Consider the following 25060-nt stretch of genomic DNA (forward strand, 5'->3'; position numbering starts at 1 on the left):
TTGATATGTACATTTTTATTTTACAAAAATACAAGCACAGCATTACTAGTCACTGTATAACAGTGCCATGGACTACAGTAAACAAAGCCTCCTTCACCACACGTGCTGGCACACACGCACCCATGTGCGTGCACACATAAATGCAAACAAAAAACAGTATCATTCAGTTTGGTTTCATTGTTTTGGTACAGCCATATCTGTCCAAACTTAAAGCAACAGATGTTGCTCTTGTCCATATTTTCTACATATAAATACAGTGATTTGCAGAGATACAATTTAACAGAGTTGACAAATGAAACGGACCAGGGAGTGCACAACAGCAGCCAAAAATGACAAACAAAATCTATATATGATCCTAAAACTTCTTTCAGCATGAACCAAAACTTTTGGTTTTAGTTCTACAATGATGGCTTTATGAATATCCAATCTTTATCTGTTAAATAATATTAAATATTAGCTCTCATCAGAGTATATTGACGTTATGGACATTTTCTGTTCTGGTGTTCGACTGTATATAGCCTGAACAGAAACAGTAGTAATACCCAGTTCTGCAACTTCCTTGATGGGTCTGGCCTACAGAGCAACAAGAAACCACCCAAATCTTCTACATATCCCAGAACAATCCAACCAAGAATTTTTTTTTTCTAGTATACAAAACAAACGGAATTAACTTTAAAATACATGCAATGGTGTGCATTGGCCAGTACAGTAACACACGCACACACGTAAAAGAGCACCTAATGCTGTTCTCTCAGTGATTGCTAGAACTATCATTATATGTAATGCATACATCACAGTCACATTTTTTGTATGAAAAATAACTCCTGTGGTTGAGTGCTTAGACAAATATAGTGTATCAAGCACTGGACAAATCAGCCTTAAAAGAGCTGATTTGGGATGGCTTAATACTGTATGCCCAACTAAACAGTTCTCACTGGATTTTTTTTCCCCACATAGAAAACCCTTTAGTGCCTTTTCAAGTACAGCTGCCTTTGTTTGCATACAACAGGAGGCACCTGTCATCCCAAGTTCATCCAATTACCAGGCAAAGCCTGTTTCACAGTAACGATGCAGTGTGCAGTATCTATGTAACAACAATCGAGCTGCATCACAAAAAGGCAGTTTGCTCCAGCAACATTTACTTCAGGCCTCGACAAAAGAATAAGGACCAAATAATCAGACTCCGGACTTCAAGCAATGCACCTAGGAATGGTTGTTTTCTTTTCTTGCCAAGGATTCTAAAGAGATCCAACTGTAAGTGCAGTCCAGCAACACAGCACTGCCATTATAAGGAAAGGTAGACCAATCTACTTGAAACTGTAGCCAGGCATGAAGTCAAATGTGCAACAGACGTGTTAAAATGAAAAAGCCTCACATTTCAGCCATATAAAGAATGTGAACCCCAGCTTCTGAATTTATTTATTTTTTTGCTACTTTGTTATGCAGCATTTCACTGGGACATAATGTTTAATCCGATCCACAGGCACCACCTACTAGAATACTCTGATCAATAAAGAGCCAAAACCCCTGTTTTGTCACCCAATTCCTGCTGGAGACTTCATTTTCTGAAGTCACCTAACTGATCATGGTACATATTCTGGAACACTGGTTTTGGATTCAAATCCTGGGGTGCGAAACTGTTCTAATATCCCTAATAAAAAGGGTAGTCTACTTGGTCACACTTTATTTTAATGTTTATCATATTAGGAAAAAGCCTTCTTACTACATAAGTAGGATTATTTTTAAGCAGGTAAACAGACAGTAAGCACCATGTAAACAGGTAATAAGAGTTTCATTTAATTTATTCCAAATATGTATTTATTCTAACAAACATTTATTTGAATATAAATGCTTGATAGAACCTCATATTAATTCAAAACAACAAGCTTGAACATACAAAAAGTATTTTTTTAAAGCAGTGACTTCTGAATTATATGAATATTTCCAACTCATAGACAGTAAGTTTACAACCTGTTCACTACCAACTTAGTATCTGTTTGATAATTACAGTACTTTCCTACTTATTAAATAGTTGTGCTTATTTAATAGGTAATCAAGTATTTCTCTGTTGTTTAACAGTACAAGTAGGTTCATTAAAATAAAGTGCGAGAAAGTCACCTTGGTAGCTCCTGTGATGATCCAGTTATATATTTATTTAGAACACGCAAGGTATAAATCTGCAAGAATTTTACTAAATAAAGGTGGACACTTAGCAAATAAATTATAAATAATTTTCAGTAACCACAAAATATGACCAGTGCAGACAATCATCACTTCATCCCTCTACTGAGATAATCTCTGATTGCTGACACAGAGTCATGCTGTGGTATCTGGTAAAATGCAGGCACTTCCAGCTCACGCTCAGTTCAAACCATGGTGAGAGAGTATACCAACGGACATGGGAAAAAAAAAACTGTTCCAGTCCGAAGAGTGGTTAAGAGAGAGATTAGATTCTGTCTTCTGATTATTCGTTTTTCTTTCTTTGACATGAGTTCCTTCAGCAGACTCACATTCTACCTTGTCCCGACAGCTTTGGGACCCTCCGCGGTTTTGGGTTTGGCCGTGGTTTTGCCATTGTCCCCTGACTCGGACTTCCTGGTCACCTTGGGGCTGGAGGCGGCCTTGCGGGTGGACTGCGGGCTGTGCACCCCTTTCTTCGGCAGCTGGGGGCTGGAGCTCGGACCTGCCCTCCGGTTGAGCAGGGGGCTCCTGGATCCCTTGATCTTGGCAGGCTGAGGCTGGGAGTCTATGGGCTTCAGCGTCCTCAGGCCCAGGAGACCGCAGTAGTAGTTGCACTGGTGCTGCACTGCAAACTGCTCAAACACCTGTGGGTTCCAGCTGTCTGGAAGACCCTGGTACCTGCAACACAGAGCCTCCATTTAGCACACACAGGCTGGATAATATACTGCTGTAGCTTATCTGAGGCAGGCATACATGGAATTGTGGATTTGATTAGTGTTGTAGTTAAGGCCTGTAAAAATTCCTGACCGTGTGACTTGATAGGCATGTGACCAGTGTTTCAACCCTTATCCTTATGACTTCACTGTAGGTACTCTAATCTCAAAAGTGATTAGATAGAGCTCAGCCACATGAACAATCATACCATCAAGAACCAATTAGAATATGATTTTCAGCACAGCTGTCTTTTATGGATGAAATAAGGATATTTAGAACACTGCTAATAGAGACAGAATGCAACAATATCCATCTGTTTCACTGCACACTGATGAATAATTTGTTTTGCACAACATGCACTAAGAAACATTGCATACACTTCTCTGAACTGTACATGTTTTAAACTACATGTTCATAATGTAAAAACCTCCATTATTTTTGGATTGCTTTTATGATTTATTGTATAAATATATCTGTTTTCTTTCGATTTTAAGAGGGTGAATGTTCTGCTCCTATAGTTGAGTACAGACAAAATGTTGGCACATATTTACTTTGAAGTCAAGCTTCACTTGTGTTAATTTGATAATTAATTGAGATTAACTGGATGACGGATTGATTAATCAAGGAGTATGAGAACACACAAGAGCAACCATATAGCTCTGGGAGGAGAGAATTACAGGTAAAAAAAGAAATCAATAATTTCTATCATGGGCCCTAATTATAGTTCCCCACTGATTTTGCATAAGCCAAAAACAAATGTTTATGGTAAAAACTGTAAAAGAAGTAAAAAACAATCAGACAAGGACAAAGATTACCCTTTTAACTTTGTGGCAACTCCAGTGTTAGTGATCCTCATCCCAATGCCTGCAATACACAGAACAGATGACCATGCTGAGTTTTTGCTCTAGTTTGTCACACAAAGCAATGTATCTCTTCCTCTGACTCCCTCCCCCTCCCCCTGTCTCTCTTTAATTTTACCTTCCAGCTGAGTGACCAGCAGATTGCCATTGGTCCACTGGTGGATCCAGTGCTGGAAGGCACAGCATTTCTGCTCCACCTCCGACGCGCTCCTCATGATCAACCCTCCTGTAGCGTCCATTGTGCAGTACTTCTGGAAGACCCCTGGGACATCAACTTCTACTGTGGCATATGGGACCGTGTTGGCTGGCCTATACATCAGGTAGCGAGGAAGCATTCTGCGTTGACCAAAAAAAAAAAGAACAGAAAGAAAGGGAGAGCGAGAGAAAAAAGCAAGAGATGGAGGAGAAAGAAACAAAGAGAATGAAGACAATAAACAGAAAATCAGCCATCAAGAATATTTTTTTCTTGATAAAGAAACATAAAGAAACTATGAACATAAAACCAATGCTCCTTCAATATGCAATACCTTTTCTTTAAGTTAGAATCAGTTGTCCCTCAGGATTATGCTTCAAGACACAGTCGATTAGTAATCTTGTGAATCAACATGAAATGAAATATTCATCATTATTAAACTCACTCCAGTGCTGTGCCGAAGTTCTCGATCGCCCGAGCCTCAGCAGCGAAGACTTTGCAGTACTCACGAGCTGTGTTCTGGAGTTTACACTCCTACAAGAGAAATGGGCATTCCTTTAAAAACTGCACAGTAAATCCATCATGGCTCATTTTTAACCAGGGATTGTTTCATATATATTTCTGTCGTAGTGAAGGTGACAACGCTTCATTGTTTTCCCACACTGCTACATGTGGTAACTATTACTGACAGAAGGCTTGCCGTCACACTGATCATTGGACTCAACTAGAACAGGTTAAGAGCAATTACCAGATTAAAAGTAAGATTTCTGCCCTTTCTAGTTCCTGCTCGACAGTAACAGACATACGGACAACCAACTAGCCTATCCCTGAATAAAGTTGTATGTATTATATATATTTGTTTCAGCCTATACCAGTAACCTCTCTTGCACTGGAAACTTCTACTGTATCCAATTTGTAACAGCATTAATAGCAACAGTAATAATGTACCACGTGCAGTAGAGTGGGAAAATAATAAAATAGTGCAACCTACCCTCTGCTACAGAAATATACATTGAACAATCTCAAGTTTAATGTTATTAAATGCCTTAATTTGTTCAATGAACTGAAATATTGAAATTATCTCTTTCTCCCTCGCTCTTTCTCCTTTGGTGAGACAGGAGTAGTCCACTTCATCATTTAATTTATCTCTCTCTCTATCTCTGTCTCTCTCTCTATAAAGACAGTTTTATAGCATTATGAAATCATGATTTCCCTCTCTAATTCTCTCGCTTTCAGATTATAGACCACTCAAAGCTTCTGCACTGTAGTGGTGTCTGATGTACTGACTAAACAAACAACAGATGAAGAGCAGCCAACATTTATCTACCCATTTCTCCTTTTTACGGCAGAACATTCACTCCATTTGGTGCCTACCTTTTTGGTGGTCTCCAGGTTTATTTCAGCCAGACTAATCTCATCTTTGGAGCTATAGGCGATGGGGTTCCGCACTTTTATGATGCAGCTGCTGCCGGATTCAAAGACAGGCTCCAAGCCGTAGATGACCTTCACCCTGCAGGCCTTGTGGGCGCACCCCTCCCCAATATGCGCTTCCTGTATCATGATGCGCCCAAAAAACTTGTCTCCCCAGTACCCAGGGTCTGCCAGTCCTTTGGCAAAGATCATTGGGGTCATCTCAATCTCCTCTCCCACTGCACAAGACAAAAAGGCAGGAGGACCTTACACTGTATCTGGAGGCAACAGTGGAACAGTGATCAATGCATCATTTTATAATCCAAAAAACAACAGAATGTTTCATTTTACCTTCTAAGTCCTCCCTCAGAAGAAAATTGGACAATACTGAGGAAGAAAGTGGGAGGAAGGAAGGGAGGGAGGTGAGAGAGACAAATGAATCCTCTGTACGGTAAGAGATATCCTAGAAATTCTCAATTTAGAGTGAATTTAGGGAGGGTACTGTGTGACCTACTGTCTGCGCTGAGTAAGAAGTCGGTTGTGTCTGTCCCATACTCATTCTTTATGGAGCAGGTATACACACCACAGTCTCTGCTTGATGTCTGAACGATGGCAAGTGCCACCTGACTCTCGTCTCCCGCACTGGAAAAATAAACATTAGCTGGGGGGATGTGGGAAACGCAGACCACACACTCTCACATCGCCCACACAAAGGATTGCCTACATTTATATAGTGGCTTTGTTCGGCCACAAGAGGTCTCCACAGTGCACACACCCACACCTGCTTGTACATTACATGCATGGCTATCCAGATGATGCAGTAAATGACAAAACAGATGTAGATTCGAATGAAAGGGTCCAGACTGCGAAGGGAGTAAATCATCCAGTATGAGTTTGCACAGTCCCCATCAGCCTTCAGAGTCGATGGAGCCCAATCTCGCTCTGTCCATGCCATGGCCCTCAAAATTACATGGGCACCCAACAGCATTAGAGTGGCAACCAGCAAATGATGCTGCTAGGAAATACATGCTGGAGATTTAATTAGTTATTCATCTTTGGTACATTACTATATATAAACAGTACAATGTATGTCTTATAAACCAATACTGAAAATGTCAAATAACGCTGTCTACAAATGCACACGTAACACCACCGTGTAATATGACCATGTTGTCCAAAAGATTTACATGTCATCATCATAATTCTGAAAAACAAGTTCCAGATGTATAACAGCTGTATTACACAATGTTCATATCAGTGTTTGTGCTGCCATTTACAAAGCCTCTACCAACCCATCAGGCATTTACCTCCGTTTAACCTCTGCAATCTCCACTTCATCTCTGTACCACTTGATCGTGGAGTCACTGAGCACATTGAAGAACTGGCACCACAGCTTCAGGTGTCCTACGGCATCTGGGAAGGGCTCTCCCCTAATCTTTCTTATAACCTGAGGAGCTGGTGGGAAAGAGAGGCACAACAATTAAAGGATGTATAGTTCCTAATGTATAACCAGCATCCTCTTTGTCAACTCTGACACACAAGTGCACCCACCACCCTTACCAAAGCTTGTTGTTCACAAATCTACCTGGGGAAGACACTGACCTTTAAAAGGGTTTAGGGTCTCCTTCTCTGCTGGCTTGTCATCTGTCTTAGTGGAGTCTGTCTCTTCCACCAGCTCTTCAGGACGCTTGGGTACCTCCAGGGTGGCCTTCTTGCGGTTGAGGTGGGGAGAGCGTCTCTCAGTAGGTGGGGTCTGTTGTCCCGTGCTGGTCTGGAGGAACGCTGACTTCCTAGACTGGTTTGGTGACATGTAAGGCTGCTCCTGCTCCTGGGAGAGCGTCCTCCTCTTCTGCAACTCCTCCTTCTCGGCCCCCTCACTCACCTCCCCTTTCGATTTGGCCAGGAAGATTTTGCGGCGAGCCCCTGAGGCCAGCTCCTCAGGGGTGGCAGAGGGGATGAGGGTTGGGCTGTCCTTCCTTCTCAGCCGGGGACTAGTCTCGCAGGATGGGACGGCTGGTGGGCTCTCTCCCCCTGTTACCTCTTCAGCCTGCTCCTCTCCTGATGGGAAATTGTCCACCTGAATGGCAGGGACCGCCATTAGGACTGGAGCCTCCAGACCGGAAAGACCCTTGGCTGCAAACCTCCGCAGTGTTGTGGGACTCAACATGGGTTGCTCTGGGCCTGCAAGGGTAAGCTTCTCAATGGCGGATTTGTCTTTCTGGAGTTGATCCACAAAGGATTGAGGCTCTACAGTGGTCTGAGACTCTTTCTGTGGTTTTTCTTGCTCTAAGCAGGAGATGAGTGGTGGTGTCTTTTTCATTAAGGTGTCACTAGAGGACACATCTGTTGTGTCCGACTGGCTGAATATAATGGATTCTGGTGGCACACCTATGACTAATGGCTTAGCAGGCTCTTTGACATCTGTAATCTTCTCACAAACCGAAGCAGGAGGGCCGATGTCCTCCTTTCCCACCAAAGAAGGACTTTCACACCTTTTTTTCAAGTCCACATCAGTATTGACTCCATGAACTAAAGGAGATGTTGATTCAATTTCCTTTACCCTATCTTTAGATATGTTATTGCTCTCAGGAGGGCTATCTGCACTTATGACAGAAATAGGAGGAACCACGAAGGTGGGAACTTTAGATGATTCTTCCACTGCTGGTTTGCTTTCAGTTGGATACTTTACTTTGTGGGGCTCTGGGTCAAACCAAAGTACACTGTCTTCACTGAGACATACATTAATAACTGGGATAGAAGTTTCATTTTCTGTCTTGTCAATATTCTTCTGAGCAGCCTTTTCCTTGGGCACTGTCTGTTCTTGATCTTGCTGTGAAATCTGCTGCGTTGAAAGTACCTCTTGTTTCCTGATGTTCTCTATGATGGAAGCTGGATCACTTTCCACACTGGCTATGTCCAAAGTTGCGAGCAGCTGTGGACCAGATTTTTCATGAACAGATGTGTGTTCAGTTGGTGATTCCAAAATATATGTCTTTGGGACACAAATTACTGTTTCTTCTTGTGGCAATTCTGGAACAATGCATTCTGGATTGGGAGGTGTGAGATGTGGTGTAACAGTAACATCAGGGATTCTGGGCAGTGGAATATTCACTTCTGGCACAACTGTCATTGTTTCTTCTAGTTGTGAAACATCTGGAAGCTTTAATTCTACAGTCATTGGTTGGACAGTGATTAGTTTATCAGTGACATCCTTCCTCCATTTCTCTTGCTTCTCTGGAATTGTCTCGACTTCCATTTTCTGAGCTGTGCTCAGTGGACTTTCTTTCTCCCTCATTTCAACATTATCCTGCACCAAGTCAGAGGAATTCACCTGGGATATACCATCTTCACTTTCTACCACATTCGTCTTTGCATGACTGACCCCTTCTTTTACTGCATCCGTGTTGACTGTGGGTGAATCTTTATACTCTGCCGTGCCATCCGGGCCTCCTATGTTTTGGGGGCCCAATTTCTGTTGATCAGCCTTGGTATCCATGGAGATTTCACCTGATCCCCTGGAATGGGGCTGCACACTGCATGGCGGCTCACTTGGGTCAGTCTGGTCATGATCATGTAGGGTATCCGTTTCACCTACATCTGTTGTGGCCTGCCCCACAGCAGATGTAAACACTCCTGGCACTTTGTCCAGCTCACGTAGGGGTGTGACCATGTCCTGTACAGAAGATCCTAAATTCCACTCTGTCTGCATATGGTCTTCTGCAACCTTAAAGCACAAACAACAAACAAAAACTGTATTTTCTCACTGTCTATATATGCAGTACAGGTGAAGTTGCAAGAAATATGGAAAAGAAGTTAGAATATTCCAGCTGATGGGCAGTTATGTTAACAGGAGAAGACCAGGAAGAAGGATAACATGAGAGGCAGAAGACAAATATGTTGTGATGTCCAGGAAAAGAAACCACCGTCAAACTGCAATACAAATACAGGAGGAACTCAATGCAACTAGAGAGAAGCCAGGTTCCCTGTGTACAGTGAAAATGGAACTACGATCTGCTGGTCTAAAATAATGTGTATCTGCAAAAAGCCACAGAAACTGGCCCACTTGTATTCATTGATGGTATAACTGTTGATAACAGCAGCAGAATGAATTCTGAAGTGTACAGAAGCATCTTATCTGCTCAAATTAAAGCAAACGCTGCCAAACTCATTGGATGGTGTGTCATCCTACTGCAAGACAATGATCCCAAACATCCTGCTAAAGCAAGAAAGGAGTTTTTCAAAGCCAAAACTGGAAGTCTTGACTAGCCAAGTTATCTACCTGCTCTGACTCCAGTCGAACATACGTCTCATATGCTGAAGAAAAAATGTAAAGCAACTAGCCCCCAAAACAAGCAGGAGCTGAACTTGGCAGCAATACAGGCCTGGCAGAGTATCACCAGAAAAAATACTCAGCACCTGGTGATGTCTATGGGAGCAGTCATTGCATGCAAAGGACATGCAACAAAATACCACAACTACATTTATTTAAGTAACATTGATATGTCCCAAACATTCAGGTGTCCTGAAATTGGGGGCTATATATTTAAATATACATACATATATTTTTATACCATGGCTTGGATAAATACGCAATTCTTAATGGGCTGACAGCCATGCATTATATTTGTTCATAGGCATGGAAATTTGGGTACTTTGCTTCATTACAGTTCAAAATCACTATGCAATAATTGTAGGCTTAATAAATCCCAAAATAAAAGGAAACATAACCATAGCAACAGATTTTATAAAAGGTGATTCACAAAACCAACAGGTAAGGTTAAATATGTGGATAAAAAGTGTTATTATCCAGCGAATATCTTAGTTGCGACACATTACATCTAACTAAGCATTTTTGTGGTCAGGGGTGCAGTATTCATTAAGTTAGGCAACATTAACGCAGCTTAGTTTCGTGGATTAAAGTAAATGACAAAGCTGTCTGTCTGCTCATGATACCGGTAGCTAAAAGCATCAAACCAATGATTAATGTGTATGTCATTTTTTATTGTGAAATGTCTTTTCTCCTGTCTTGTATTTTCTGATAACTGACAGTGATAGACAACTCTGTATAATCAGAACTCTAGTGTGATCAACCATTAGCAGAGGAACTATATTTATCAACTATATATAAGTGGTGGATGTGTATACATAATGGTCTTAGTTTTACACTTGATTAAAAGTTTTGAAAATACCTTTTTATATTATTTTTTCCCATACATTTTAGTTGTAGTCATGGTATAAGAAACATAAAACAACTCCATGCCAGTGCATATACAAGAATATATGGCACGTCATGGTCAGCCGAGACTTTTAGCCTTGGGGTGTTAACCACCCTGAAATGCCATATATTTTTGTATATGCACAGCATGTCATGATTTATATTTTACATATAATGCATAGCACATACATATAAACATCTGCTTTAATTTAATAGAATTTTGCTGTTTCAATCAGCAAAAATATTACTCTCCTTTGAAAAGGTGGTACAAACTATGTATGCTGAATTATCACAAGCAATGTGAGCCATCATAAATACTAATTACAATCAGGGATGATCCCCTTAGGACTCCTCTGAAATTCAGACAACTGTCAATTTTGGTAGGTCTGTATCTGAATCTAAAGATATTTTACTTGAAGTACAGTAGAACTGTTTTTGCTAATGTGCCATGATTTACTGCATGTGACAAAAGATGTGCATGATTTGTAGTGGAGCAGCATTTGACTGAGTGAACTGAGCAGCACAACATTCTGTGCCTCTTTTAGACCAGGGAAAGCTGTACCCAATAATAAATCAATATGCAAATAGTAGTGAAGAGCAGTAAATTTAAAATAATTTCAGTGCTGACAAATACTTGTTTTCATAGATTTAGCTGTGTTTGTTCAAGCTGAATGTATATACGCTCTCAAAACCGAGTTCAAAATATATCGGTTTCATATACTTCTAACAATAAATACATTATTTTAAAGCTTCACTGAAAGTGTGAAAAAATATAGTTTTTCTTCCAGATTCAGAATCGCTTTCTGGGTCGCTTTCTGAATCGCGGGTCCATAAACCCCTCAAAATATGAGAGCCAAACTGAATGCTATAATTTCTCTATAAGGTCAATAAGTTATTTTTCCTGAAGATCTTTGTTGCTACCATGATCCACACCTAAATTTATATCAAACAAGCAATTGATAAGCAGATAATTTAAACTTATTTTTTAAAAACCTACATAAAAAGATTAAGAAATCAAGATATTTCCTTGCTGTGAGTGTTTCCACATGTATAGCTGTGTTCAGTGACTGACTCTACTTCCATAATTGTAAAATTATTTGACCAATCAAATACACCTAATTATTAATTCTAAAATGTTGCCAGGCTGATTTTACTGTGGTTCGCAACTGTTACGTGAGGGTACCTCTTTTGCAACCAGTGTCTTTGAGCGGGGGTCGGGAGGGGTAATTTATATGTACTGTCAGTATTTCACAACAGTACCTGGAGCACAAGTGTGCTTCACAAGTGTGCCTGGCCTTAGAAAACATGGAGTCCTCAGAAGACATGTCACATGAAGTCACCAATGCCGTTCAAGTGGTGTAATTTCTTACCATTATAGGTTTAAGTGCATGATCCAGTTCCTTCATTTCGTGGAACTTATTTTAAATCTCCCTCACAATCAGTAGTCACTATAACAATTTGCAGAGTGAAAGAGACAAGTTCAGTGTGCACGTGAAAGCTAGAAAGCCTGTATTGCCCTCCAGAAAACATAGAAAGTAGATCCAAAGGAGCATATCCCCACTCAGCTCACCTTGAATCAGTGCGGCATAATCATAATGTAACATTATTACACCAGCACTGTGAATTCTGCTGTTCATTTTAATTTGGCTCAGTCTGCACAGATGTAACAGATTCTTCATTTAACGCTCAGCCACGCCTAGCCCACATGGAGGCCGAGGTCTAGATACTTTAATGACAAACTGAAAGAAATGGAGAAGAGTCTAAATATAGTGGCATGACTCTCTTTTTCCAGCTTGGCGTCTTGCTTTGAATGCTGTCAGCCAGTGAGAGAGCGGGGGGACTGTGCTACCAGTGGCAGTGTGCTTCCTTCCCCAGCCCCAGCTGCACGTCTGAAGCACCTCTCAATCATTTATGTAACAAAAGAACAGTGGTCTGTTGTGGTGCATGGGGGGTTCCCTTCTCCTCGTTTATACGCTGCATGATACCATAGCTCCTTGCTCTCAGCAGGGCTCCTGGTCTAAGCCAAAAGAAACAGATTCTCTGTGACTGGAGTGGAGACATGGTGCAGTAATAGTGACTACATTCATTTCTATGAATTTTTATCCAGGTTTCTATGCATCAATTTCTAGCTACAGACTTAAAAATCTGGAAAGCTGGATTTCTTTTTTGTTATGTGGCTTTTTTTTCCTAATCATAAATTTGTGACCTCATGGAGACAACCGTGAGTGAACATGGCCAGTATTACCGTTTAATTTTCTTAAAATTAATTTTCCTCATTATTTCCTACTTTGGAATGGCCAATTATGTCCATGCTCCAATGCTCATTGCAACTTACATTGGGCCAAAGATAACACACAACCGTGAGTACCTGATTGATCAGCAGTGGTTGCTGGTGTGTGATGAGACATTGTTATTCCAGCCAGGTGAAACCCTCCCACCCTTGGCCAATGCAGTTACAATTATGTGTTACAATGTGGTGTTGTAAGCCACAGTCAACATTGGCATGGTCAATGTTTGATACAATTATTTTCTTTCTGAATATGAATTATAGTGCTGATGACTTTTAAAACTGATTTGACTCCATAGTCTCTATCAGTCAACCATATTTTATTTGATATGAACCAACTGCGCATAGTAAAACAATTTCCACAGGGCTCTGCATAAAATTACAGTTAATAATTCAAGTCAGTGTTTAGAGTCTAAAGTCTGAACACCATTTCTATTACAGTGCCATAAAGTGAAGTATAAATAGAAATTCAGCCCTTACAGCACAAAAAACTCCTGAAAAAAATGTGAGAAATGTTCTTAAATTAAAGTTAAAATTAGCTTTAGCATTAAATCCTTCTTCCTACAAATACTGTATATTTTTAAATTCTGAAATGTTGACACTACCAGTCAGGTCCACAACCTTCAACATGTGCATAAGTGGCTCTATAAAGTGGATTAGGAGTGAAAACTAGCTAGAGCTATTGTACTAAGTCATTAGTTATTCAGTGTGCATTACTAATCAGTTTACTCAAGACCCACTTTATACAGCCACAGGTTGAATTTAGCAACCCTGAAACAAGAGTCTACTGTTGTGAGGGCAGGGTTTCAGTCTGTCCAAAGGTCTATGCTACTCACTGCAGACCTCATTCACTGCAGGGAAGCCACTTTCTGAAACACACTAAAGCTGCCATTAATGCTTTCTTGTGCATGCTGATATGATATCTGACCGTTTAAAAGACCATTAACTGCGCAATCTTGAGAAACCAGATAGAAATTATGTTCTTAGCAGATACACAACTGCAGGTGTCTGATAAAGTGCATACAACATGAGCATATCACCATGTAGTCCACGCAATAAAAATATGTGAGCATCTCCTAGTAGGCGTGTCAGGATAAATGATAAGCTCCGGAATCTGGTTACACAGGGAACACTCCACCGCAACATGGCAGAATGTTTCAGTCAAAAGGGTAAACTCTCATCAAAGAAGAGGTGTCGCTTTCACAAATGGAACTGGGAAAATTGCCATATTATCCTTCCTGACAATGCTCACACAACCAATGACTATCTGTTATTTGAATAGTTCTCACATGACAGTAATTGTTGCCTGAACATGCAACTGTCAACTACTCCAAAAGAACTAAAGAAGTGATGGAAATATGTCAAGAGCATTACCAAGATGCGTACAGTCCTGCTGAGGTGAGAATTTTGTTAACTCTGGTCTATTAACCAGAGTAGCTAGCTAGCTAACGTTAAGTAGCTTGCTAACAAAGAAAAGGTTAAATATAGCATCTAACATTCTAACATATTCTAAATGTGCACATACACCTTTCACTGAACTTTCAAAACATTTGTATAACTAACTATATGACATAGATACATGGCAATGACAGCATGTATTATGTTGCTAGTTAGTTAGGAATTATTTATTTGGTGTGGGCCTACATGCTCCATGGTTTACGTTCTTATATTGCTGTATGCTTTACTTCCTTGTTTTTTGCAGTAGCAAGAAGCATAGCTAGATGGATGTCTTAGCAAAACAAGGCAAGTTTCTTGTTCTTGAGCCGTTGTTCACACTAACATTGCAAAGGAACATTTCCATTCATTTTGCTAGGTCTACGTCAAATTGCCAGAGCAACATCTGGAATGCTGACTCTGGCCTCTAAGCAGTAAAGCTCCTTTACATTTCGGGGTACGACTCATCTGCACACTAGGATGCCTGCATTCTGCCAGCACCAACTGCACAATAATTGTTGTTCTCCGGCACAATGAATGTGCAGCTGATGGACTGCTGAGTGAAAAGAATTGGCGGGGAAGATGAGCGCTTGTCTGAGGTCTCCCAAGCAGACAGAGGACACTGCAGCAAAGAGGCGGACCTACAGACAATATTGGACTGAGTTCAAGTAAGCCGAGGAATGACAGAGTGCTTTTGTGCCCCAATATGAAACATCTTACGGTCATCTAATAGGATCGGAGCATATAGATGATGAGGTTATTGAGCCAGGGCGACGTCTGATTTTAGTAAATTAATTTTCCATGCAGGGAGGTTAATTTAAATATTTCAATAAATAATAATTGGCAAGGATTTATCTTTCATATTATGAACAGACTTTCAAAACTTTCATAAGCTAAAATGGTTCTCATGAATGCTTGTGGTTCCTGCAAATCCCATCCCACAGAGGCTAATGCTAACAAACCACAGCAAGACAACTTGTAGTTCCGTATTAAGCAAAAAAAAGCACTGAGGTAAAACATTGAGGTCAGGTGCAAAATGTGTGTGAATCTGTTTTAAGAGCGGTGAGACACCCCACTTACTTTCACATGGTCTTTTAATCCTATGTAAACACAACAGATGGAGACTGAAACTTGTATGAAATTAACACCAGGGGGCCTAATGGAATCCCTGTGTCATATGTCACTCCAGCCTAGTGAGAGGAAGGCCATGTGTCACAGTGACATCAGTGAAAGGATCATTCAATCTGTCATTCAGTGAGACAGGAAGTGACAGAAAGGAAGTCAGATCTTGCACTGTGAGGTGACACACACATAAACAAACACAGACAAATGATAAATATAGTCTTTCTTTCTTCCAACCACTGTTTGTAAAGATGCTTCAAAGTTACTTGAAGATGGCAACTCTCTGGCACAGTCTGAAAACTATATATGAATCCCCCATAGAGCTGTAGGTTTAATTTATGACTCTTTTTGTACTCTGATCCCATCTCTATATTTAACCCTCTGTGATTTCTGCCTGTCTGAAATACGTGAAAATAAATGCAAAAGGAGGGTAGACTGCCTGGTCTTCTAAAACAAAAAGGACTGAAGTTGCCCAGCATTAAATGTTCTTCCTCCCGTGCAATACATAAATACTGCAAAATGTATATGTATGTGTACACAAATATTTCTTAAGAACCAGATTACAAAATCCATCATCAAATTCAGATATAGCGCAATGTAGCTCAGATTGTTAGCCACTACAAGCATGCTAATACGATGCCAGTAAATTTGTATTAAATTCTTTTACATGTCAAAACTGATTCACAATGTGCCTTTTTTGGACCTTTTTTAGTTCACTGTAAGGCTGAATGCACACTTTAGCATAAAGCAAATGTTATTCTGTAAGGATAACTGTTGGAGCCATTTTCATTTGGTTCCTATTATGTGATTCATTTCTGCACAAGATATGCAGCCAAACATAATAATTAAGCAAATACAATATAATACAGCACAGAATATTACTTCAGAATCAATGGGATAAAAGTTGTATCAGATTCTAGTAATAATCTTTCTGGTAAAACAAAGTTGTCGGAAGTCTGTCTCTTAAAGGTGAAGGTAAATCACCCTATGGGGGTCAGTTAACTAGTCGTGCCCCCTGATATGACACTTTTTGCGTGTCCGGTGCAGGCCCGGTCCAAGCCTGCATGAGAGAAAGGTTTATTTTAAGGCACTGCCACTGGTGAAGAATGTGGGCAATGTAAAGAGGTGCTCCCCTGCTTTCTGTTTGAGACTCATATTCTCTCTCTCTCTCTCTCTCTCTCTCTCACAAGAACAATTGCTATGGCATTTCTGTTTGAGGCTCGTATTCTCTCTCTGTCCGTCTCTCCCTCACTATCTCTCCCTCTCTTTCTCTCTTTCCCTCCCTCCCGCCTTCACTCCCTTCCTTCTCTTGGTGCTTTCACTGACATGGTCACAGACAAGGTTCAGTTCCTATGTTGTTGAAAATAAGAAAACCGTTTAACTGCGGACAGTTAAAGCACAAACTGAACAGAGGCCTAGCATGCTGCCTTTCAGCTTCCACCCCTGTTCTTTCATTCAGTGACATCAACAGTGATTCAACCACTGTGTTCCCAGATAAAATGTTGCTCTGGTCAAAACATGTGATACCCGGGTCGTGAGACGAGAGTGCGCAGTGAGGCTATTCGGTTTCTCCTTTGCAACGCTATCCATTTGGCACCTCTGCAAGCATGGATGTGGACATTTGATATTTTAACAGTTGAAGGCATAACAGACTTGACTCACAACGGGCCTCTCATTGCCACCTTTTGTAAAAGCAGATGGTGGATGGACCCCACATTCGCAAATAAACCATGGCAGTAGGCAATTAAGCCTGGAGTTCTGCTCATTTTTGGACCCCGCTCTTTTCCAGGGTGTGTTACGTGGCATCTCGGCCAGGCCAGGTGTCAGTCAGCTCAAGTCTCGTCATGCCAACGCATGTTTGTACCCGTTATAAATAGCTGTCAAGTGCCTGCTACTCTGCTGGTCTCCAACCAGCAAAACTGCCCATGAGCCCTGAGAAGGAACCACTAGATACTTACCTCAGAAACCAGTGGCACTGCAGGTACATGTGGAGCCTCCAAAGCACCGCCCGCTTCCTCTGCCTGCATCTGGCCCCCAGCTGGTCTGTGCAGGAGGTGGGCTGCAACCCCGGCCATCTCCCCGGGTTCCTCAACCACCAGAGCAGGGCTCGTGGAAATTGGGAGCCCAGGTGGAGCCTCCCTCAGGGCTCCTGAGGGAGGCTCCACCTGCTCCTTGGTATCCATCTGTATTATTTCCCCTACAGGTGTTTTAAAGTCCTCAGCCTGGCCGTCCAGTCCCCGCCCATGCGTTTTAGGGTCAGGTTGTAATGGGACAGAAGGCGGCTCTTTCTCCGCGGTGGTAACATGGTTTTGTTGTGGGGCATCATCGGCTGTTTTGATTGCATCATTGTTCTTACTCCCAAAGAACATGTCTCTGATAGAGAAGAAGACTGAGGAAAGGGATCCTTGGCTATTAGGAGGCTCTGGTTGCTTACTTGCAGGTTTCTGGGCATCTGAATGTACCTCTTCCAGGGGTGCTGTCTGAGCGACCTTCTCTTTCTCAGGAGACACTGCGACATCTACTTCCATCACCTCCTGTTCTGAGTCCTGCTTATTCTCGCATTCCTGTGACTTCGAGGACTCCGCAAGATACTGCGCTAGGCTCATTCCTCCCTCCTCCCGCTCATCCTTCTTGCTTTCCTGCCCCTGTACGGTTCCACTGCTAACCTCCCCACCTGCCACCCCGTTAGATATCTTTGGTCTCTTTGTGGCTAAGGGCTCCTTGGTTGGGCGCCTGGTGGTGGTGACTATCTCCACCGTCTCATAGATGTACGTGAGGTCCTGGTTGCCGTTCTCTTGCTCCGCCTCCTTTGTCAGGTCTGAGATGGGCGTCACCCTGGCGTCGGCGGGGAACCCGTTGGGTATCTCCACGGCAGCCTTAGGCTGCTCCGTCCCCTCCTCCCTAGCCCCGTCGTGCAGCCGTGCCTCGGCCTGAGTGCGCGCCTCGGCCTCAGGCTCCCTGACCCGCGGGACAGGAGGCACCCGGAGTCCCGGCTCGCTGGGTGACCTGCGCTTCCTGGGAGGGCGCTCGGGGGTGAGGGTGTGCGGCTGCCCCGGGACCGTGGCCTGCACGTTCTCCTTGCCCCTCTCCCGTCGCCGGCTCTCCTCCAGCTCCTTCCGCTTGCTGTCGGCCTTCTGCTTGAGCTTGTTGAAGAACTGCTGGTGGATCTTAAACTCGTTCATATCGCCGACCTCCAGCACGCCGGAGCAGGAGACAATCCCTTTGCTGTTCCGGGCCGATGCCTGGTAGATGGCCGCGTCTTCGATCGTGCAGCTGCAGAAAGGAGAAGAGCTCACCTTGAGAGGACGTCACAAATTTCCAAGGAAACAAATGAAGTCACCGGAACTGTTACTGAACTGATGCTAAACAGTTTAAGTGAAATCAAGACTTACTGGGTTCTATATGGCATGATTTTGTAAAAACCAATTCAAATGTTTTACATACAGTGCCTTCGGAAAGTATTCAGACCCCCTCACTTTTTCCACATTTTGTTACGTTACAGCCTTATTCTAAAATTGATTAAATTCATTTTTATTCTCATCAGCCTACGCACAATACCCCATAATGTCAAAATAAAAGCAGGTTTTTAGACATTTTTGCAAATTTATTAAAAATAAAAAAATGAAATATCAATAAGTAAGACTATAAGAGAAGTCATGCTCACTTCTATTGTGATGTCAAAATTCCTTCATGCCGACAAAACCTCCCTTTCATTCCCACCTCCTTAAGCGACAATAATTTGTGAGAACTGTATTAAAATACACAAAAAGGATGTTCTACAGCACCAAAGCTTTGAAGAGAACCAAACCTTTTCATCTATTACAGCACGTACTTGTAAATGTGGAGCGTATGGACTTTTCCATTGCGGAATATTTCATATTTTGGAAGGCCACAGTATCGGTCCAGCTGCATATCATCTTTGTACCAGGTCAGTTCAGGAACTGGGTAACCTAAAAACAGACATCGGTATGTTTAAAAAGTTCACTACGCACTTTAGAACATATCTGAGGCCGGTTGTGAAAATCGTGAAACAGTGAGTTTGGACAAACAAAATTGCAAAGAATATGGAAATTAACCTTTCAATCACAAATTAATGAGCTTATGGGGAATGTTTTTTTTACCAATTAATAAATACAAAAGTTATAGAAAATATTGTACTTGTATTTGTACATTTGTTGTGCATTATTCATCGTTTTGGAATGTATTTTAACTTACATGCAATATATTCACTCACCATGAGTGAGTTTAACTGTAAGTAATCGTATTAAAATGAGGAAGACCTTTGGGGCAGTCAAGTTAGACTGATCTGCTAACAACCTTTGGTTCTCCGTAGGTTATATCATCATTTTAGGACTGAACAGCCAGGCAGTAAAATGAATCCCACTTGACTTCACTGCCAGTGGATTTCTGGATTTAAATATGTATCAGGATGACTTTCATCAAAGCCTAAGTAACCCTGGTCAAGCTGATCAGACTATCCTTAGTGACTGAAGACCCTTTATACATTTTTTGCTAAATAGTCATTCAACATTTTGAGTTAATATATGTCAGGACATGTGAACATAACCAGTCCTTTTAAGAAGCCATTTTAATACCATGCATACATTTGAAGTTCCCATAATACCAGGCATACATTCGATGTACAAACGCACACAGCTGAGCAGTGGAAATTGCTTCAATACCTGAAATCTCGCAGCTGAACTTGACGTTAGAGTCCTCGGACACGGCCTTGGACTTTAAGGTAGTATCAAACGATGGCTGTGTCTCCTCAGTCAGCTGTGCCATCACACTACACAGTGTGCTCCTGGAAAACAGAGAGGCCTTCAAAGAGACTGCTTTAAAAGCTTGTCACATAACACACGTTGGATTCAAACCACTGGGTCCGCAGTTTCGCCAGTACTTTTCCAGATCAGTCATCCAATCGATAAAATCACATGGGTAAGTGAGAGAAAATGGTCTTAGGGAAATCAAATCAAGAATATATAAAAACGATAATAGTTTTTGTGCATCATCTTAAAATGTGATGGGAGAAATGGGTGGTTGTTAATTTAGTAATAGCACTTAGTTAAAGATGAAAATACTTCTTACAAAGTAAGAAAACATGAAACATGCACAGGAAAACATGCACTCTGTCAAGCCTTGAGTGTAAAGCATTTGGAGAGACACTGTGTTGATGCAGGCATTTTTAAATATTGTATTCCCCAAATAAAGAAAAAATTATCCCAAACAGCTGTAAACAATCGGTTGCAGTTAATTTTTTTGCGTTGCTTTAACAGAGCTTCAGCTTGTATGGCGGTTCAGCCCTGTCTACTTCAGCCTTATACAGAAAAATGTAATCTCATAAATACTATTACCTTGTTCAGAATAAGTTGTAATTCTTGATTTCCTATCAATTACCTCTTGGCACAGAGACAAAATATATATTAGCATGGGCGTCAGACAAATGGTTCCTTGTTAGGACGTTAGTTTAAATGAATGTTTAAAAAGTATGGATTACCTCGATGGCTTGTAGCAAGAATACCTGTGACTTGTGTAGCTATGCAGAAAGGAGGCAGACATAAGCAGTTTATCAGGCACAGGCACATAAAGCTCTTCATCTCAATGAACTCATATACGAGCTGCCATATTCTCTATACAGCATCATGAAGTATCTCTGTTGCATTCTTGGCTGTTGGCTTACAGCATTTCTCAGCGTGTCTCAGACAAGCAATCGGATTCTAAATTTCTGGCCACATTATTTCACTGCTTTGCAGTGTATAAAAGTAAAGTCAATAGTCAGTTTTTTCCACTGTAATAAAGCGGAACTGTAGGCAAAATTAGGCAAAATCTGAATAACCCCGACAAAGCAATTCATTAACAGCCATGTACAACAAAGATACTTGTGACACTCTTAAGCAGGCAACAGCATGTACATCGCTTTTTTTGCCCCATATGAAATATTAATCATTTTTTAAAAAGGACACATGTGGTTTTAATGCATGAAAGATCCAACACATTTCTACAGCATGCAGTGCACCTTAAAATGTGATATATATCAAGTTTTCCCATTGAAATTCCCTGTAGTGTGTGCCAAATCTGTTTATCTGCAAGCAAACACCCCTGTGAAAATGAGCTTGTAAACTTATTTCTGGTCATTAGAAAATGATGTTAACAAATGTTAACAAATTTGGTCCAAACAGTCTAAAATTAAAACACCTGAAGGGGATGGAAAACTATGCTTCTAAAAGTCCATTTGTTTGACTAGAACAAATTTAGGTTTTGAATTTCAGGATAATTATAGGCGGTATTTTTAGAAATTCTGAAGAATTCTAATTTACAGCTACAGTCCCAAAATTTTTGACTTTCGTCACTGCATTAACTGTCAACCAATTAACAGGATGTCACTTTTCTACCCAAATATAAATTTAACATGATTGTAAAGTACAGTATATGCCTAACTAATTTAACTAACTAATGTTTTGATACCAAAGGCAAAAAGTAAGTATGGCGCATGTGTCTGTCTGTCTAATATCCTTACCCAGTAGTCACCCATAGATCTTATTGCACATTTCAAAACATTCCATGTACCAGTAAGTGGTGGATGCTGACATGCCTGGAGTTGGATTTAATGGCCACCAATGGCCATTAAAGCCTACCACATAGAGGAGGGGGAACTGAGGGGCCAGCCACCTGTATGTAAAGATCTGTAGAATACATGGACTGCATTCTGTAGAACTGAACCGATTTTGGCTCTACAAGGACAGACCCTGTGTAGAGCCAACCTTAGCCAGCCCCCAATTATTGTTGTCACAACTCATCACATACTTTCTTCCTTTGAAAAATGGAACTGAGAACAATATATTTAACAACATTTGATGTAACACACCAGCATATTTAAACTTTTAATAGACTGCATAGTTTTGGCATTATATATAGCGAAAGCAGATATTCATGATGGTATCATTTTATAATGTAATATCTGAACTCTTTACCTGTGGCCACCAATAATTTTAATGAGATGGAGGCTTAGCTCTACTTCAATTATTCACAACAATTCATTCCTGAATCTGTTGCAGGCACTAATCATAAAAATGTAACTTCTAGAAATGTTTGTGACAATTCAGAACATACATTTGTGTTTTATTGTGAGTTTATTTATCATCAAAGACAACAATGTACAAGAACTAATTAAGGCTTGTATAGTATGGGTTTGCTTCAATTGTGAATCTCATTTAGGCCTGCGAGTTTTACACCTGAATGTGCTTTCTACTATTTCGTTGGTGGTGTTACTGTCGTGTTTCTACATTTTCCGGAAGCTTATGCTGTGAGATTAAGTTTATTTTAAAACAGCTGACCTTCGCATGGCCACTTTATTACAAGCCATGTAAGTGTTCTCTGTCAACTCCTGCCTTGAATTTGAATTGAAGGCGCAGACTGTCCCTCATGGAACAACCATTATGGCTAATATATAGTAATACAGAATTTGTAAGGGAATCCCTGAGATCATCTGTTGCAGCAAACCACGTTTTATATACATATTTTTGGTTATATGTGTTCACATATAACCAAAGCAAGGAGCCACCAGTACTCCATCGCTGGACTACAGAAGGAAGTGAATGCTACCTGTTCTCCGGCCGCACGTTCAGCAGGTAGTTTCTGGAATCGGGTCTTCCGCTGGGAGGGGGCATATCATCCTCATTTATACTACCCAGCCGCCCGTTGGCAGAGAAAGCACGAGTCATCGGCCTTCTGGAACTCATTTTCAAGGTTCAGCTGCTACCACAAGTCGTAGAATCCCAACAGAAGCAAAAACGTCTTGCGCGCTGCAGCGGTCGGGTGTCTTGACGCTTAATAAAAAAGGTTTTAGCGTTTTCGGCTACGTTCAGCTGAGGGGCAGCGTCACTTATTGTTCAGACAGCAACTAAAAGACAGAAGGGAACAAGTTTGGAAAAGAAGGGAAAAGATTAGGGATGGAAGATAATTGGCTATTTCAAAACTGTAAACGGCGTAATTATTACATCTTTAGATATATAAAAATAACGCAGGATCTTCTGGTTTTCCTTGACCAGGCTGGGCAGTTCGGCAATATGAAGATATTAATAGGCTACACGTTGATCTCCGACAGAAATTTTACGGTTTTAAATGTATGCCCATCTACAAATCATTTCAACCATGAAATGTTTGTGGTGAATGTAAATACCTTTCATAAATCAGAATAAATACAATCTTTAAGCAGGCACCGCTAAATAAACTTACCATGCATATGTTTCTGGTTGTCCCTTTTGAGTTAGCCTGCTCTCCCAGCGCAAGGCTCTGCAACTGTCAATCAAACATGAGCACGCGCTACTGGGGGACACTATTTATAGCAGGCCTAGAAATAGGCACAAGTCCCCATCACAGTTTCCAAAAACTAGCCTTCAGGCCCGTCTACGACTAGGAAAAACATAAGCAAATCAATGAATAGAACGACTGAATGGTCCTAAAATCTATATTTAAAAACACGAGAAATTAAAAAAATCCACATCAACTTAATTTTTTAAGATACCAGTGGTTATATAAGTTGATACTGTTAATCGTTTTAGAACGAGCAAGAAGTATCTCTCTACTTGATACCGTTCTACATGTTTACAGCCATGGTCTTTCAAAATGTAAGCACATGTTCCCGCAAAACGGGGGGGTGAGGGTCACTGGCTGGTGTTTAACTCTGCTTTGGATGAAAAGCAAGCTGTGTCCACAATGAGGACAGCTAACGTCTCATATGATGCCGTCAATCAAAATTAGGACACCAGCATTGAAGGACCATAAACGTGAGTCATAAATTCTGGTCACATTGGTTTATTTTCCAAGCATAAAAGTGCTTTGGTCACACTGACCTGCAATAGAAGGCCACTGAATCCCAGGAACTAAATATTATTATTATTATTATTATTATTATTATTATTATTATTATATTTTTGTGCTGAATGTGCTCTTGGTTAACATTTTAGGAAGCTACATATACAGTCATGATTTGGTTTCCATTTATACTGCATGTCAAAAGATGAGGATTGTCCCAATTTAAAAATGACCAACCAAAAAGTATGACTCTAAAGATTTTCTAAAGACTTAAGCTAAACATAAGGACCCAAGTAAAGGTTTCCCCATGATCTGTGTGAGTAAATAAATACCACCATGGGAAATTATAAAATTAATACAGCTGGTAGCACATTAATTCATTAAGCTAATATCAGTTTTTTCTTTTTTGCATGTTTATAAACTCTGTGGACCTACTATCCATTGTGTTTATTCAACTCTTGGCTATAGGGAAATACAGACTTTCTTTTGGCCCTTTGATCATTTAAAGGGAAAAATGTAATTTTGATGCATAGGCCTATCTGTCCAGATCTTTAAGAATAATAAAACTGATCAAAGTTGTTGAAACAACTACACAAATAAGACAATGTTTCCCACACTGATCCGACTCAACATTTGTGTTATTGTAACGTGAGGTCCAAATAGTTTGCCATGATTGTATAGTGGTCAGTACTCTGTGGCTTGAACACGAGACACAGCATTGTGGAACAATGTCAGAGCAATGGGCTTCCTTTTGAAGGAAGAACTATCACCGGAAAGCTGAAAGGTTATTGTTTTAGGCTTGTGAACAGGCAAGCTGCTCCATGTCTGAG

The 25060-nt window shown here is 40.9% G+C and overlaps 1 protein-coding gene across 2 annotated transcripts; it reads right to left on the minus strand.

The window, feature by feature from the left end:
* On the minus strand, nt 1–23746 carry LOC135255329 (alpha-protein kinase 3-like). Of its 2 annotated transcripts, XM_064336350.1 has the most exons (15): nt 23652–23746; nt 23019–23316; nt 20914–20952; nt 20099–20220; nt 19249–19366; nt 17375–18689; nt 6961–9082; nt 6666–6813; nt 5873–6000; nt 5710–5745; nt 5323–5597; nt 4394–4482; nt 3874–4091; nt 3711–3759; nt 1–2859 (listed from the first exon to the last, which is right to left on the minus strand). In XM_064336350.1, the coding sequence occupies exons 2-15, from the start codon at nt 23153–23155 to the stop codon at nt 2514–2516; spliced, it is 5142 nt and encodes a 1713-aa protein (XP_064192420.1). In that variant the 5' UTR covers nt 23156–23316; nt 23652–23746; the 3' UTR covers nt 1–2513. The 2 variants fall into 2 exon arrangements, with proteins under 2 accessions (XP_064192420.1, XP_064192421.1); XM_064336351.1 differs by lacking the exon at nt 20914–20952.
* Nucleotides 23747–25060: the final 1314 nt, after the last annotated feature.

The sequence above is a fragment of the Anguilla rostrata genome, chromosome 5 (assembly GCF_018555375.3).
Source record: "Anguilla rostrata isolate EN2019 chromosome 5, ASM1855537v3, whole genome shotgun sequence".
Taxonomy (NCBI): Eukaryota; Metazoa; Chordata; class Actinopteri; order Anguilliformes; family Anguillidae; genus Anguilla; species Anguilla rostrata.

Coding starts and splice junctions, on each gene's coding strand:
- LOC135255329 (XM_064336350.1), bottom strand. CDS start 23,155: ATGAGTTCCAGAAGGCCGATGACTCGTGCTTTCTCTGCCAACGGGCGG. Junction 18,690..19,248: donor CATACGCTCCACATTTACAA/GTACGTGCTGTA, acceptor TCCTTTCTGCAG/CTGCACGATCGAAGACGCGG. Junction 5,598..5,709: donor TCTGAGGGAGGACTTAGAAG/GTAAAATGAAAC, acceptor TGTCTTGTGCAG/TGGGAGAGGAGATTGAGATG.